The following is a 13,496-nucleotide window of genomic DNA, read 5'->3' as shown; positions in this document are numbered from 1 at the left end:
TGATAATTTCCTGCCACACATAGTATTATGATATAATGTAAGTAAGAAAATGAATGGCTGCTTCTCTGATTTATTCTTTCCTTGCCCAGGGGGACGATCATGTTTTTTTTTTTTTTTGTCTTTACAGCTGTTTTATTTTTGAATGTTTTGCTCTGAAATGCCACAGACTGCTTTACTGAGAGACAATCACTGTGGTTAAACAAGTGAAACTGCAGTGCAGTGCACAGAGTGATACTGTGTTGGGAAAAGAGGAGCAGACAGGCTCAGGTTATTAAATACATCTCATATGGCATGTGACATTTAAGTCAGCTGGCTCTACTGTTTCAGCAGTGAAAGTCAAAGGGCAGATAATGGCCCAAGAGACAAAAATAGGAGGTCAGGATTGCACTGGAAAGGTCGAGGCCAAGTAAAGTTTAGTTCTGAGCGCAGTCCAGAGGAATGTATTTCACTGCAAACGACACATCCTGACACGCCCACACTAGGAAAATTACAGATAGTTTCGAGCACATTTCACTGTATTTCACTGTAAAAAATAAAAAATTGTCAATTTACAGGCCAAGTGTTGAATAAGAGGCATCTGCTGTCAGTTAAATACATGTTAGCACCAGTGTTGGGCGCTCTTTCATTCTCATCTGAATACAATAATTTGATATACAGTTTATAGAATGGTCTTACTGTTTCTGTAACTTCAATGTCAAAATCAGGATTCAATAAAAAAACTCAACCAACATGGAGTACACTAATTTAATAAACAAAAGGAAAACTGTCCTTTATTAACTATTACCTTGTGGTTGTAAAAGGTTGCATGATTCTTACTGATGGAGCTGACGAATGTGACCAGTGAGGAAGACGTTCTCAGTTTTTTCAAACAATGCATAACAAGTTGATAAAAGCTGACATGAGAAAATATATCATTTAACTTTGCTAAATTTCAAATGATATACAACAATCTTTAGAACTGAAATAGATTACCAGAAGTAGAACCGTCCAGCACAGACTTCAGAGAGTCTTTCTGTAGTACAACCTTCTTATGATTGCAATATGTTCAGCAGTTTCAGCTTTATGTGCTGGGTAAACTGGTCTCCACGCAGTTATAGACCCATTCCTGCTTTTCATTAATGGGTAGCACGTGTTGGCACACCTACAGGCAAAAGAAATACATGTTTGTATTAGAATCTAGGGTTAAATATAATCATTCAGTCTGTTGTGGTACAATATTAAGCTGTCATAACACCGGAGCTAGTTTTCTTTTATTTTTTCTCTGTTTTCTGTGGGTATAGTCAGGGGTTCACACACATTTTCACACTTAAAATTCCTTACTTTTCCCCAATTTAAATTCCCTGAATTCTCAATCTCCTTTAGCCCATTTTAAAAATACAAAAGTTCCAAATGAATCTATGGCAGATATTTCTACAATGTGAATATTCTGAAAAATACTCAAGCTTGCTGTTGTCATACTGCTAACACAAAACGTGCATAACAACAGACACACAAGGTTGGAGAGAACACCAGCTTTACTAGTAAAACAGTGATCTTTTTTTTTATTTTTTTACCATTTTGGTCCTGGCTGGAACTTCAATAGCAAACATAGCCATCCCTCTGCTGCTGCAGCAGTTCCTGCTCTGCTCGTTGTTTACATGAACCGTCACCTTCTGATTGGCCTGCAGAACAGAAAGCAGAGTTTAACTTTCTCCAGTTCAAATCTATGAAAACACAGAACGTAGTTTAAACATGTAAATAGGATTAAAAGAACAAAAAGGTTTACACAAATTTGTCTTTGCATACCATGAAGTCATGGTAAGAATCTAAACAACTTTCTCTCCTTGGTTGTTCTCTGAGCCCTTCAGCCATTCTTTCAGTGTAGCTTTTGTTGCCAAGAGAATGGACACCCCACCTGCATGTCAATGACCCTGAATTGAATAAGGACGACTGATTGTGTTAGCTAAGGTCCTGGGAAATGTCGCTCATATTCCTCTCAACCCATCCACTTTGCAACTGGTACTGAAACAGACCCTCAGCATGATACTACCACTAACATGTTTGATAGCTGCTACAATGTTCTGATGTTAAAAACCTCAAGTTAGCGTTTCAAAATTCTTCTTATTGTGGACAAACAGCTCAGACTTTTCAAAATGAATGTTCTTCCATCTGAGGGTGAAAGCTTGGAAACTGGACACAAATGGATGTTCCAACTGAGTGACTCCCTAGTTTACTCTCTGAAAGTAAACTTTTTTTAGATGAGCTCTATCATCTTTACCAAGAGTGTACTCAAACACACAGCAAGAATCATGCCAGCACCTTGCTGATGTTGACAAAAACTGTGTGATTTGTCTGCAACTTGCTAAAAAACATTCCGACAAATATTGTTGGGGTGTATGCATGTCTACAAGTTTGAAAACAAAAAAAACAAACTAACACAGGATGAATGATTCAAATGAACCATTAAAAGCCCCAGATAATCTAAAATTTATGCCTCTAATGAGTGTTTGAAAGCTTAATTGTTGCCCTCATAGCTAGATAAGAGTAAACAAGTTTTTGGTCCACCTTGTTGACTATGAGGGAGGAAATCCGGTGGTCTCCTCTGTAGGTGTAGATGAAGACGTTGTCATGCCCTCGAAGTGCTTTGGCCCCAAACCTCAAGGTGATGGACTTCTGGAGGGCTTGGTTCAAAAGCTTGGTGCCTGAGTCCAAGCAAAGTGGCTGCATGGATGGCTGAGTACCTTCACAGTGTACATCTATTTGGAATGGACATGCCTTCCAGAGCAGGAGGAAAGGTTTGTTTAACTGGCTGACATTCATCCTGCACCACAAAACCAAATGAGTGAACGTCTATTATTTAGTTAATCACATGTGCTCACCTACCTCTACTAACTCCAGCATATGATTGTAACCCATAGATTCCAGGGTCACCCAAAGGTCTGCAGGGTCTCCATCTTTCTCTGTGGCCTCCATCAGGTTCAGCTCCATAAAACCCTGCCGCGTCAGCTGGTTTTTCCTCATATCAAAGTTTTCTGGCCCCACAAAACCAAAAAGAACAATAAAAACCTGGGCGCCCTCTTCACGTTAAGTTGCTTTGATTAGTGACCACCTTTGCACACGGCCCAGGCATCCTGGTCACACTTCTCCCCACTGGTCCTCAGCTCAAACAGGTTGTACTCATCCAGGCTTAGCAAACCATTCCCATCCAGGTCAATCATCTCAAAGATTTCAGACAGCACCTCCCTGTGGTAAAAACAAAATATTACAGATAAATGACCCACATCTCCTTTTCCTTTATAAAACACACATCCATAGGAGCGTTTTACATTCAAACTCTGTTGCAGCAACAGATACCAACATCAGAGGTTTACCTCAGCTCGCTAGTGAGGTCTAGTTCTCCTGTGTCTGTCTTGTAGACAAGTTTGACAGATTTATCCGAAAAGTTAGTTTTGTTTTGTTTCTTTAACCTGCAGCCACTGGTGAAGGGAAGCAGGCGGTAAGTCCCAGCGTTTAGTTCTCCTTTCCAAACATATTTCTACAAAAACAAAAAAAAAAAAAAAAAAATCAACAAATAATCTCACAAGTGAAAACATAGAGGAATTATATCAGCATGTAGGAACAATGATGTTTTATTTGATTCTATGTATGTTAGAACACGAATGAATCTGGTAATGAAAGGGCCTGTTTACATTAAACATACTTCTTTGTCTTTTGATTCGGTGAAACACACTAAAGCCGAGTCTTCTTTGGTTTCACCTGCTGTCATGACAAAAACAGCCGTGTCCACATTCATCCATGCTGGAGGCTTATCTGAAAAGATGAAAACGGAAAAAGTTGTTGGGGTTATTTTTAATCACAAATTATTTTTAAAGTCAGTAACATACATTATGTATTTTCTATGAATTAAGAAAATGATGACAAATAAAACTGTAGAGTGAGGACCTACAGGAAACTCAATTCAAACCATGGATTTATGCTGCAAGGCAGCAGAGCTAACAACTGCACCACCTTGTAGCTCTTGAGCAGATCCTTCATATTGAACTAAATTTAATGAGCTAAAGTATGAAAAATAGGCCCATGAAAGGTAATGAATCTATTTTATGTTGGAATTTTAGATGCCCTAAAAATTGCTTCTAACCCAAACAAATCCTTAGTCACACTTGTAGTCTAATTTAAAAATGTCAGATAAAACCTTGCTTCTTTCAGCAAAGTGTGAAGTACTTATATAATTTCTGTAAAAGCATTTTGTAGGCAATTTCATACAATATTTTACCAATGGTAAAAAAAAAAAAAATTGCAAAGGGTTTCTCCAAGCTACAACATTTAGCTGTGTGCACGCTACAGTTTTACATATTTTTCTTTCATGAACATGTTGACACTAACCAGGTCTGTGGCTGAGGCTCAGCGGCTGAATGGTTAGATAGACACTGGTTTTCTGAGGAAGATGAAGGTGGTACTGCAGAGAGCTAATGCTGCCCTTATCGTCCACAAAGAAGCAGCCTTTCATAAAGCAGTGATGCCAATCCTGCAATGACAGAAAACACTCCTGCTTTACGTTTCTAATGGTTGTCTGGATGGCAAACCAGGAGAACAATCACAAAAATATGGTTATCTCTGCTTGAAGGCCTTTATAATACTTATCAAGGATTCAATTCTGCTTTATGCATCTAGACATGTTTATGTGTGTGTGGTTTCAGCTCAGATCCTGACACTACTACAAAACAAAATTAATTTATTCAGTCAACAGAAACCAAAACTAACTAGAAAGTGAGCATTTCCTACGAAAATGCAAGTGTGAATGCTGAATGCTCAATGCTTTTGGTGAAAATGGCAAAAGCATTTGAAGCCAACTGCTGAAGACTTGCAGAAAAGTGAGAAATAGTCCATGCAGTGTGAAAAACCCACATAAAAGCCAAAATTAGCTAAAAAGCTAAAACTAGCTAAAACAGGCTACCACTAGAATGCTAGGTTGTAGTAATATATTCCTTGAAATGTAAAAAAAAAAAAAAAAAGAAAGAAAAAGACTCATGTAAACCCTAAAATTTGAAAAGGACAGAAACATTCCTCTATTCCTTCTGATAAAAATGGTGGGTGAATGAAATCCATACCTTTTATGGTTCCTGAGATATCAACATTTGTGTGGAGGCATCGTTTAGCACGGTGACTACAAAATACATCCCACATGCAGTACGAAAAAAGCTCAAATTATTCCCGTGTGTTAAACAGCACAAAAGCCGTTAAACTGCCCAACTTCAAAATCGCCACTGCCTTGAAAATAAAAAAAGGCTGGAAAATAAAATCAACACTTCACAATAAAAAGAAGGCTGGAAAATATACCTTTATGCATGTTGAAAAAAATTTGAATATGAACGCCTTTGTCACGATCATGTAAGATTTTCTTGAATCAGTGAAAACTCAACAATATATAAGCTGGTTAGCTCAGCTGGTCAGAGTGTGGTGCTAATAACATCAAGGTCATGGGTTCAATCCCCATATTGGCCAATTGAAACATAAAATCAACACTTTGAAAAATTCATTGTGGCATTTTTTTCGTATCAACTCATTCACATGAAATAGATGCTATTCTAGTGCTGGCCAGAAGAGGGCAGGAGTGTCACACCGTGTGTCTGCAGAAGGCTGGGGAAGGTCTCCCTGCTGGACCTGATTGGGGCAAATTGGAGCCTATTTAACCTTGATAAATATGGCCTCTTCAATCTTGAGCGAGCGGTCATTCAAAAGCGTCCAGGGGCTACTTTGGCGATATTTATGAATTCTAATATTTCTTCCATTTTGCAATCCTGCTGTTGCTTTGTCTGGCTACACAACCGAAATTAGGTAATAATTTGAAATTGAACAGGAACATCAACACAGGGAAGTTTTCATTCCCCTCATTGGAGACACATTAAATGAAAACACAGTTGACGTGGACACACAGTAAAAAGCACATTGAGGGCCAAGCAAGGCCAGAATAGGCCATATATCCTTATAGTTGACAAATAAATCACCAAGTTAAACAAAGAAAAGTGCCATAAAGACGGAGCATGCCACTCCTTTAGAGAAAAGCCATTTTCTCGGAGTATTTATCTTGGGCTGTGAGAGGCATAAAAGATCAAACCATAACACTTTGGTGGTTTGTCCAGACAATATTAAATGAGGGAAAATGCCATGGGCACCCATCCACTGGTTAAGGACATCAGAATTAATGCCTCCATAGAGAGAGGGTCAGCCTGCAGACTAATACAGGATCTGTCACCTGCTCCAGCCACAGGTCTGATTTACTGTCTCACAGGGTCGCAGGACACCAACCCGGCCACACACACACACACACACACACTCATATACACAGTCTATTAAACCTCCTTTAATCTCTTTCTGCTCTTATCTACACATAAAAAGCTATAGGAAAACATAAAACCAATGATTGCCATGTAGATTTCTGTATACAAGGAGATATTTGTGTCTCAGAAGATGCAACAATATCTGCATATTGATGCAGCTACACATCCATTCTCCATCAGCCATAGTTATTAGCCTGTGGCTATATAGGGAGCCAATCCAGGGAGCAGAAGTTCCCCTTCGAGGTGCTCTCTGGACACACATTCTGTTACCCTTAATGATGTCTGGTCGTTTCCAATCTCAACACAGTGCTTAGACCTGTTCTGTTCTGTTTATTTATTTACTTTTTTTTTTTTTTCGTTTTGCTGTAAAGCAAACCAGCCAGGGTTAAGCCAAAAAGAGTGAAAACAAAGAGCGCCAGATCAATACAGTGTATATCTATCCACCCCAGGCTACGTTCAGCCATCCGAGCGGCTGCACGGCATGCTGGGTCCTCCTTATTACGCCGTACTCCATACAAACACAAAGAGATATCCAGTTATTTACTAAATGTACAGATTTGGCATTTACAATAAACCATATAGTTAATAGTACTGTATGCATAGGTAAAGCTTAAGAACTAGGAATACAATTGAAATACTCATTTATTTCAATAATTTAGCTAAACAAATGGGTGACTCATAGTATTTAGTGCCCTGTGCTGGATCTTAAGAATTTATTTTCATAAAATGTCCCATGAATGGTTTCTCAGAAAATTGTATCATTACATAAACTTATTAAACTGGGTTTTGTTGCAGAAATATGTTATTTGTCACAAAATATTATTGCTAAAGAAGGTGGATAGAAGTGCTCTATCCAAGCATATCAATAAAAAGCTTAAAGTAAGGAAAAAATACACTAAAGAACCAAGAGAGCAAGAGTGTACGCTGATCATTAGGTATGGACAAAGAAACAACGAGGGCTTATCATGAGTATTTAGAACCACGTGATTTATGTTAAACATTCATTTTCATAATTATGTTGTACAGTTGATGAACTGCCATAAATAAGGCGTCCCAGAAAATTTTATCATTACATAAACTAATAAAAATGGGTTTCATTACAGAAATATTATATTATTGTGTTATATGTTATATCGCCACAAAATATTATTGCTAAAGAAGGTGGCTGTTTTCATAGTGCTCTATCCAAGCATATCGATGATAAGTTTAGTGGAAGGAAATAATGTGTTAAAGAACTACCAGTGCTCATTAGCATGGACATAGAAACACCAAGGGGTTATCATAAATGTTGCTTCATATATAGAAAGCAGGACTTGATGTCATTTCAGGACATTTCCAAACATTTAGAACAAGTGCACCGAGTTCCGTTACCTGTAAACCTGACGGTTCCTGAACTTTGCCTGCCTTACTGCTGCTGGATGCCACTGTGACTGAGTTTGACAGGGACGACCGTCTGCTGCGAGCAGAAGGAGGACGAGAAGAGGACTGGCTGTCTGAGAAACACACACAGCAGTTAGCAAAATACTCAACAGTTTTTAAAAAAAAGACTAATTTATGACAAATTACAGGCAGTTCAGTAGTCTATGCAACAGTTTTCCAAAAGCAAAATTAGGTGCGTGATGAAATTCAATCAATGGTCTGCCTTCTTGGAAGTTTCTTTGAACAGTTCAAGTGACAATGCAGACTTTGCTTTTTGTTCTGAGAAAATGTAATCTCGAGATCTAGCTCCATGTAATTACGTTGCCACATGAAATCACTAAAGGCACCCCTTCAAATTCACTTTCTTGCATAACATTATTCCTTGAAGATAAACTGACGGTAGAATTTTTTTCCTATTTTTTATGAAGGGGCGGATTGTTACCAATCTCGGAAAATCAGGCCAATTAGAAATGTGAGTAATCAGTTAGATACAGAAATAAATGAACCCACTGTAATCCTCCTTTAGATTTATGCTGTTAAAATAAAGCTCTGAAAGTTTTTTTTTTTTTTTCAAACAAATCAATAAAATTACCGCTTGAATGAAAGCAAAACATCAAAACATTATCAAGGCTACAAAAATTACCCATTTGACGTGTGTGATTGCATAGCAACTCAAGTCAAAGGCTTGTTAAAACGCAACAGGTAGAAATCAATACATGGGAGAGGCACAATAACGTGATAATCCAGACTACTGCGTGGGAGCTCATTTGTTTTTGCAGTGGTGGTTGACTGCTCCTCCTCTCTAATCCCTCATCACCTCCCCAGTGAGAAGTGGTGGAATCCTCCCCGAATCAATAACAAGAACATGGACTGACCACTTAAATCAACCCCATCCATCTTCCCAATGTTGGCCCCTCACTCGCCTTATCATCCCAGAGCTCCGCCCTTCCAATCCTTTCTTCAACAGTTGGGTTCTAAATGTTTAAAAGCGAACTTACAAAGGAGAAGTGACAGAGAATCTACAGATTCCTTACTGAAAAAATGCCGCTGACTGAATCCAAGTGGTTTCAAACCAAAGTAGTTATTTTTTGTCAGTCTTCTAATGGCAGTAATGACTACCAGAATCAAAACACTTTGATGTCTCCTCCCTCTAAACAAGCTGCCCTAATTGTTTGGCGATTATGAAACATGGACTGCCTTAATGGGGTGATTTGTCACATTGGTGATGAAAAATTGATCAATAAAACAGCTATTACTCATTCATCAAAACGGACCATACGGGTGCACTGCAGAGATTTGGGGTAAACCTGCTCTAAAGCCTCTGTTTAATACCTTTTTTGACAGTGGAGTCTGATTCCGCATGTTGAGCTGGTGATACAGATGATGCTGATGCCACTGAGCTTTTAGGAGGGCTGTACAACTGGCTGCCAAAGTTCTGCCTCTTTAGCTTAGCGTCAGCTTCCAGCTTGTCCAGAGCAGCCGTTTGACACTGCTCCGTTGTAGAAACAAGCCGCCGGCAGAACTGACAGCAGCAGGGGAAAAAGTAATGAGAGAATGATACACGAGCAACGTTTGGAGCCAACAAAGAGGAGCATAAATGACTTCATTTTTTGTTTTTGAATGAACAACAAATCCAGACAGATTTGCAACAAACAATAAAAAAAAAAAAAAAATCAGCACAGAAACTGAAAGTTCAAAAGAATATCTTTTGGATGGAAATATTTAGTTAGCTTGCATGAGCATACCTCAGCATAGTCCAGTTTTCCATCCTTGTTTATGTCTGACAATGAACAAACAGCATTTACCTCCTCCGCTGTCATCTTCTCGCCGCTCTGCAACAACAAAGACAATTTCAAATAACATCCTGACCGATCATGACGCAGACACATCTTCAGTTCAATGAATTCAAAAGAGTTTCATGCTCTCTACTGTCCAAGACTAGGGCTCCCAGTTGACCTTTGCTACTACTACACATTTCTTATAGCAAAATTCCATAGTTTTAAACTCTTAATTTCCCAGAGTTCTCTGTTGTTTATAATCCAGACAAAATGGATGAATGGATTACATTTTTTGACAATTGGTGGAGAATAATTAAAAAAAAAAGTTTATTTTCCAAATACTTAGAAGCTGACTAGTGATCAAAGTTTAGGTTTGATGTTCCAAGAATAAAGTCAACAAAAAACTGAGTCCACTTTCTGGAGTGGTACGCACACATTTGTTTTAAATAAAAATGAATAAGAAATCAGAAGTAAAGTGAATAGTTAGCAGCCTAATGACAACAATCCTAATTAAAATTATTCCATTCAAAATTTGTGTCATTCTCTTGTATGAGTAGTTACTGAATGAAAAGAGATGGAAGAACAGCTAAAATTACTCTTTCAAATTGGTGCGTTCAATAAAAATGGATCATTTTGCAAAACCAAGTTACAGGTTGAAGAACCCTATCTGAAGCGACAGTAACCTTCACAAATTAAACCACCAAATAAGAAGCTAATGTTAAGAGAATATTCTGCACTTTGTGGAAAAATAAGATTCTAAAAAACATTTTACTTACAGATGTTAGAGCCTTCTCCAGTACGCTGTGTGTGATGTAGCCGTCACAGTTTACATCTAGTTTTCTGAAAGCTCTCATTATCTCAGCCTCCTCGGTTTTCCTTTCGCATTTCAGAATCTCGCAGAAGTCATCAAAGTTTAGCTTAGATGTTCTAGAAGTCCAGTATTTATTGAGAGTCGCATGGGACGGATTCCTACCAGCCTGCTGGAGAACTAAACAAGATAAATAGGAAACAAGATATTCACATGATAGTCACTAAAAACAGAAAGCAAAGGAGAGTGGAAACATGCCTACATCAAAAATGAATTTACAAAAGTTTTGCATTTAATTATAATTAAATAGGTAATACCAAACTAATTTACTCTGAAGAACATTCAATGAAGACTAAGAACCACCAATGCTTCTTGTAACTACACCAGACAAACAAATCTAAATCTGATGTGATTAAAAGAAAGAAAAAAGTTAACAAATTTAATAAATGTAGTGAATCGATATTTCTGTAGTCAGACTATTCTAAACTGGGGCTACCGTTTTGTGTTGTCATTAGGTACTTCCCAGTATGTCAGCCAATTGCATTTGAGCACCTCCAGGCATGGCATTATAAAAGAACGGTATATAACAGAAAGTTTACTACCGTTTTTAAATTCTTATATATTTTGATACCAGTTTGTCTTCAAAAGCTACTTTTGAGTACTATTATTCGAGTGTCTGACTGGGAGCTAGTTGATTCAGAACTGTATGTTATTAATTTTCACTAATAACTATATGCACTTAATCGATAGATTTTTTTCCTGGCTTTTCGACATTTTTGTAGTTTTCCTGATTACAAATCGAGGTATTCTTATAAACTTGGAGACTTATGTGGACTACATTATGGAAAATCAAGATGGTTGACTGAGACCTAAATCAGCGATCTGCAATGTTCAGTGACATTTTACATGTTGTCCTATTCTAACAAAGACGCATTTATGTTGACTTCAACGTAAATCTGTGCATTCACGTGAATCAAGGCAAAGTGATAGATATGCATACGAGTTAAAATCACACAGCGTTGTGCAGCAAATTAGCAAGTGGTTTAAAAGCGGTTCTTACCCCGACACAACTGCTGTTTTGAAGATATATTAGACAAACTTGATCGGAACACAGCAAGATAAGCAGCTCGACACTGCATGTAGAAAACCTCATCATCATCGGGGGGACGAGTTGATTCCTGAAAAGACATTTTGTAGGGGAAAAAAAAAAACAATATGGCAACGATTCACTATATCAGTCTATGGGGGAAAGAGAGCAGACCGCCAACTAAAATTTTGAATTGTTGCATTGTCTCTTTCGTTGATAGGTGTGATACATTGTTGCTATCGCGGGGATTGTTGCTAAGGAAACAAAATCTCGACAGTGCGCATCAAACAGGATCCGGTGGAAACAAGAAAATAAAGAAAACGTTCCTCTTACGTTGCTAAACCTAAAGCAATGCAGTGTCTTTCACAAAAAAAAACCAAAATTAAATTCCGCTGTGGTAAAATTATCCACAAATTTTCTCAGTTTAGAAAAAATAGATTAATAAAAGCATAAAATGCCATATAATGCTACCAAAATAGCTGATTATTTCTGGAACTTTTTGTGCTACAAACCCATCCATCCATCCATCCATTTTCTGTACAGCCTCGTCCCCGCTTGTACCCGGTGGGGTCGGGAGAGGTGCTGGTGTCAATCTCCAGTGAACGTTTCGGGCGAGAGGCGGGGTTCACCCTGTACAGGTCGCCAGTCTGTCGCACTGCTACAAACCTACTGTTTGAAATATGAATTAATGGCCGGTTAAAAATTAGCTTTATATGAGAAAAGTGGAAAATTTTCACTTTTCTCATATTACAGCCTCAAATTAAATGAGTTTCATTTTTACATGTACATTCTAAAAAACAAACAAAAAAAGTAAGTAGTTATGCATGTTGAGGTGATTTTTTTAGTATCTTGCAGTGTGTCTAATAATTCTGAAGATCTAGATATGGAAATTTTCCCTATTTTTCTAAAACAAAAATTTCAAGCTTATAGACAGGTTGGAGAGAGACGTGTTCAATAAGTTTAGGTCTTGCCTTAAATTCTCAATTGAATTTAAGTCTGGACTTTGACTATGCAAGAATAATACATAAATTATTCTTTCACCTAAAGAATTCCAGTGCAAATCTTGCAGTATGTTAAGGCTTGTCTTTTTCCATGAAGGTGAATAGCTGCCACAATGCCAAGTCTAAATTTTAATTAAGCTGAGATTGTAAGGACTTTACTATTAAGACTTTTGAAGGTTATAAATTTCTCTTAGTTTTATTCAGGAGACTTGGAGCCATGAGGCTGAATGCCAATGCAAATCACACTTTAGTATTTTTTGTAATTAAAAAAAAGGTTTTATATGTTCAAAAACATATATCCTTTTCCTTCAAATGTATAGTCAAACTCTGTGTGTGGTCTATGAGAGTTCAAGTTCAGCTACAGTTCTGTTTTTTATCCATTCCAACTTTTACACAAAAATGGTGCTTCAAAATGAATGAAGTATCATAATTTCAAAGAAGTTGAAGGTTTTTCTAAAACGCCAACATATTATGTGCCAAAGTCTGTAATAAGTACTGAGTTACAGAAAGCTGCGTTTTATGACTCTCTATATTTCAACTGTCACTCTCTTCTGATGGTCAAAATGACAAATCAGAGTTTAATGACAGGAGACATGGAATGACGGCGATCCGTCACTGGCCAAATTATCAGTGATTTACATAGCACTAAAAATAGTTGTGTAAGAGTCACTTAAGACAAGAACCATTTCCTTAGCTGAGGCAGACAATTTGAGTCTGGACTATCTATCAAAACAAGGATTAGTTTAGAATTTTATAGTTACACAAAATCAATCTACAGAGAAATCATGACACATGGTTGATTTTGTCATCTTAAGGTAACTCTGAGGACAACATCAATCCAAGGACATTTCTTTGAAATGTGAAAAAAAAACTGAACACCTTAAATGTCAATGCACAAACAGAGACAGATCAACAAGACAGGACAACACTTAAAAATAGACAAATTAACACACATGTTAAATGGCTAGACTGGGCAATAATTTAGAAGCTGAAAAATTAATTGATTTATAGTTGTCTGTAATTCCAGTTTTATTTTAATAGGGACAAAGTACAAAGAGTACATTATCTAAAAGTAAAAAAAAAAAA

At 37.4% G+C, this 13,496-nt stretch overlaps 1 protein-coding gene across 1 annotated transcript; it reads right to left on the bottom strand.

Moving 5' to 3' along the window:
- Window positions 1-972: 972 nt before the first annotated feature.
- Window positions 973-12,068, bottom strand: efcab7 (EF-hand calcium binding domain 7). Its single transcript, XM_015036196.1, has 13 exons — window positions 11,383-12,068; window positions 10,291-10,502; window positions 9,482-9,568; window positions 9,069-9,258; window positions 7,689-7,810; window positions 4,363-4,504; window positions 3,680-3,789; window positions 3,351-3,514; window positions 3,089-3,222; window positions 2,863-3,011; window positions 2,545-2,754; window positions 1,554-1,661; window positions 973-1,141 (listed from the first exon to the last, which is right to left on the bottom strand). The coding sequence occupies exons 1-13, from the start codon at window positions 11,510-11,512 to the stop codon at window positions 1,061-1,063; spliced, it is 1,839 nt and encodes a 612-aa protein (XP_014891682.1). The 5' UTR covers window positions 11,513-12,068; the 3' UTR covers window positions 973-1,060.
- Between the last annotated feature and the right edge of the window lie 1,428 nt (window positions 12,069-13,496).

Source organism: Poecilia latipinna, unplaced genomic scaffold (assembly GCF_001443285.1).
Source record: "Poecilia latipinna isolate Pla-1442-1.1 unplaced genomic scaffold, P_latipinna-1.0 Scaffold359, whole genome shotgun sequence".
Taxonomy (NCBI): domain Eukaryota; kingdom Metazoa; phylum Chordata; class Actinopteri; order Cyprinodontiformes; family Poeciliidae; genus Poecilia; species Poecilia latipinna.
The sequence above is the reverse complement of the archived record's forward strand: the minus strand, read 5'-3'. Positions and strand labels throughout refer to the sequence as shown.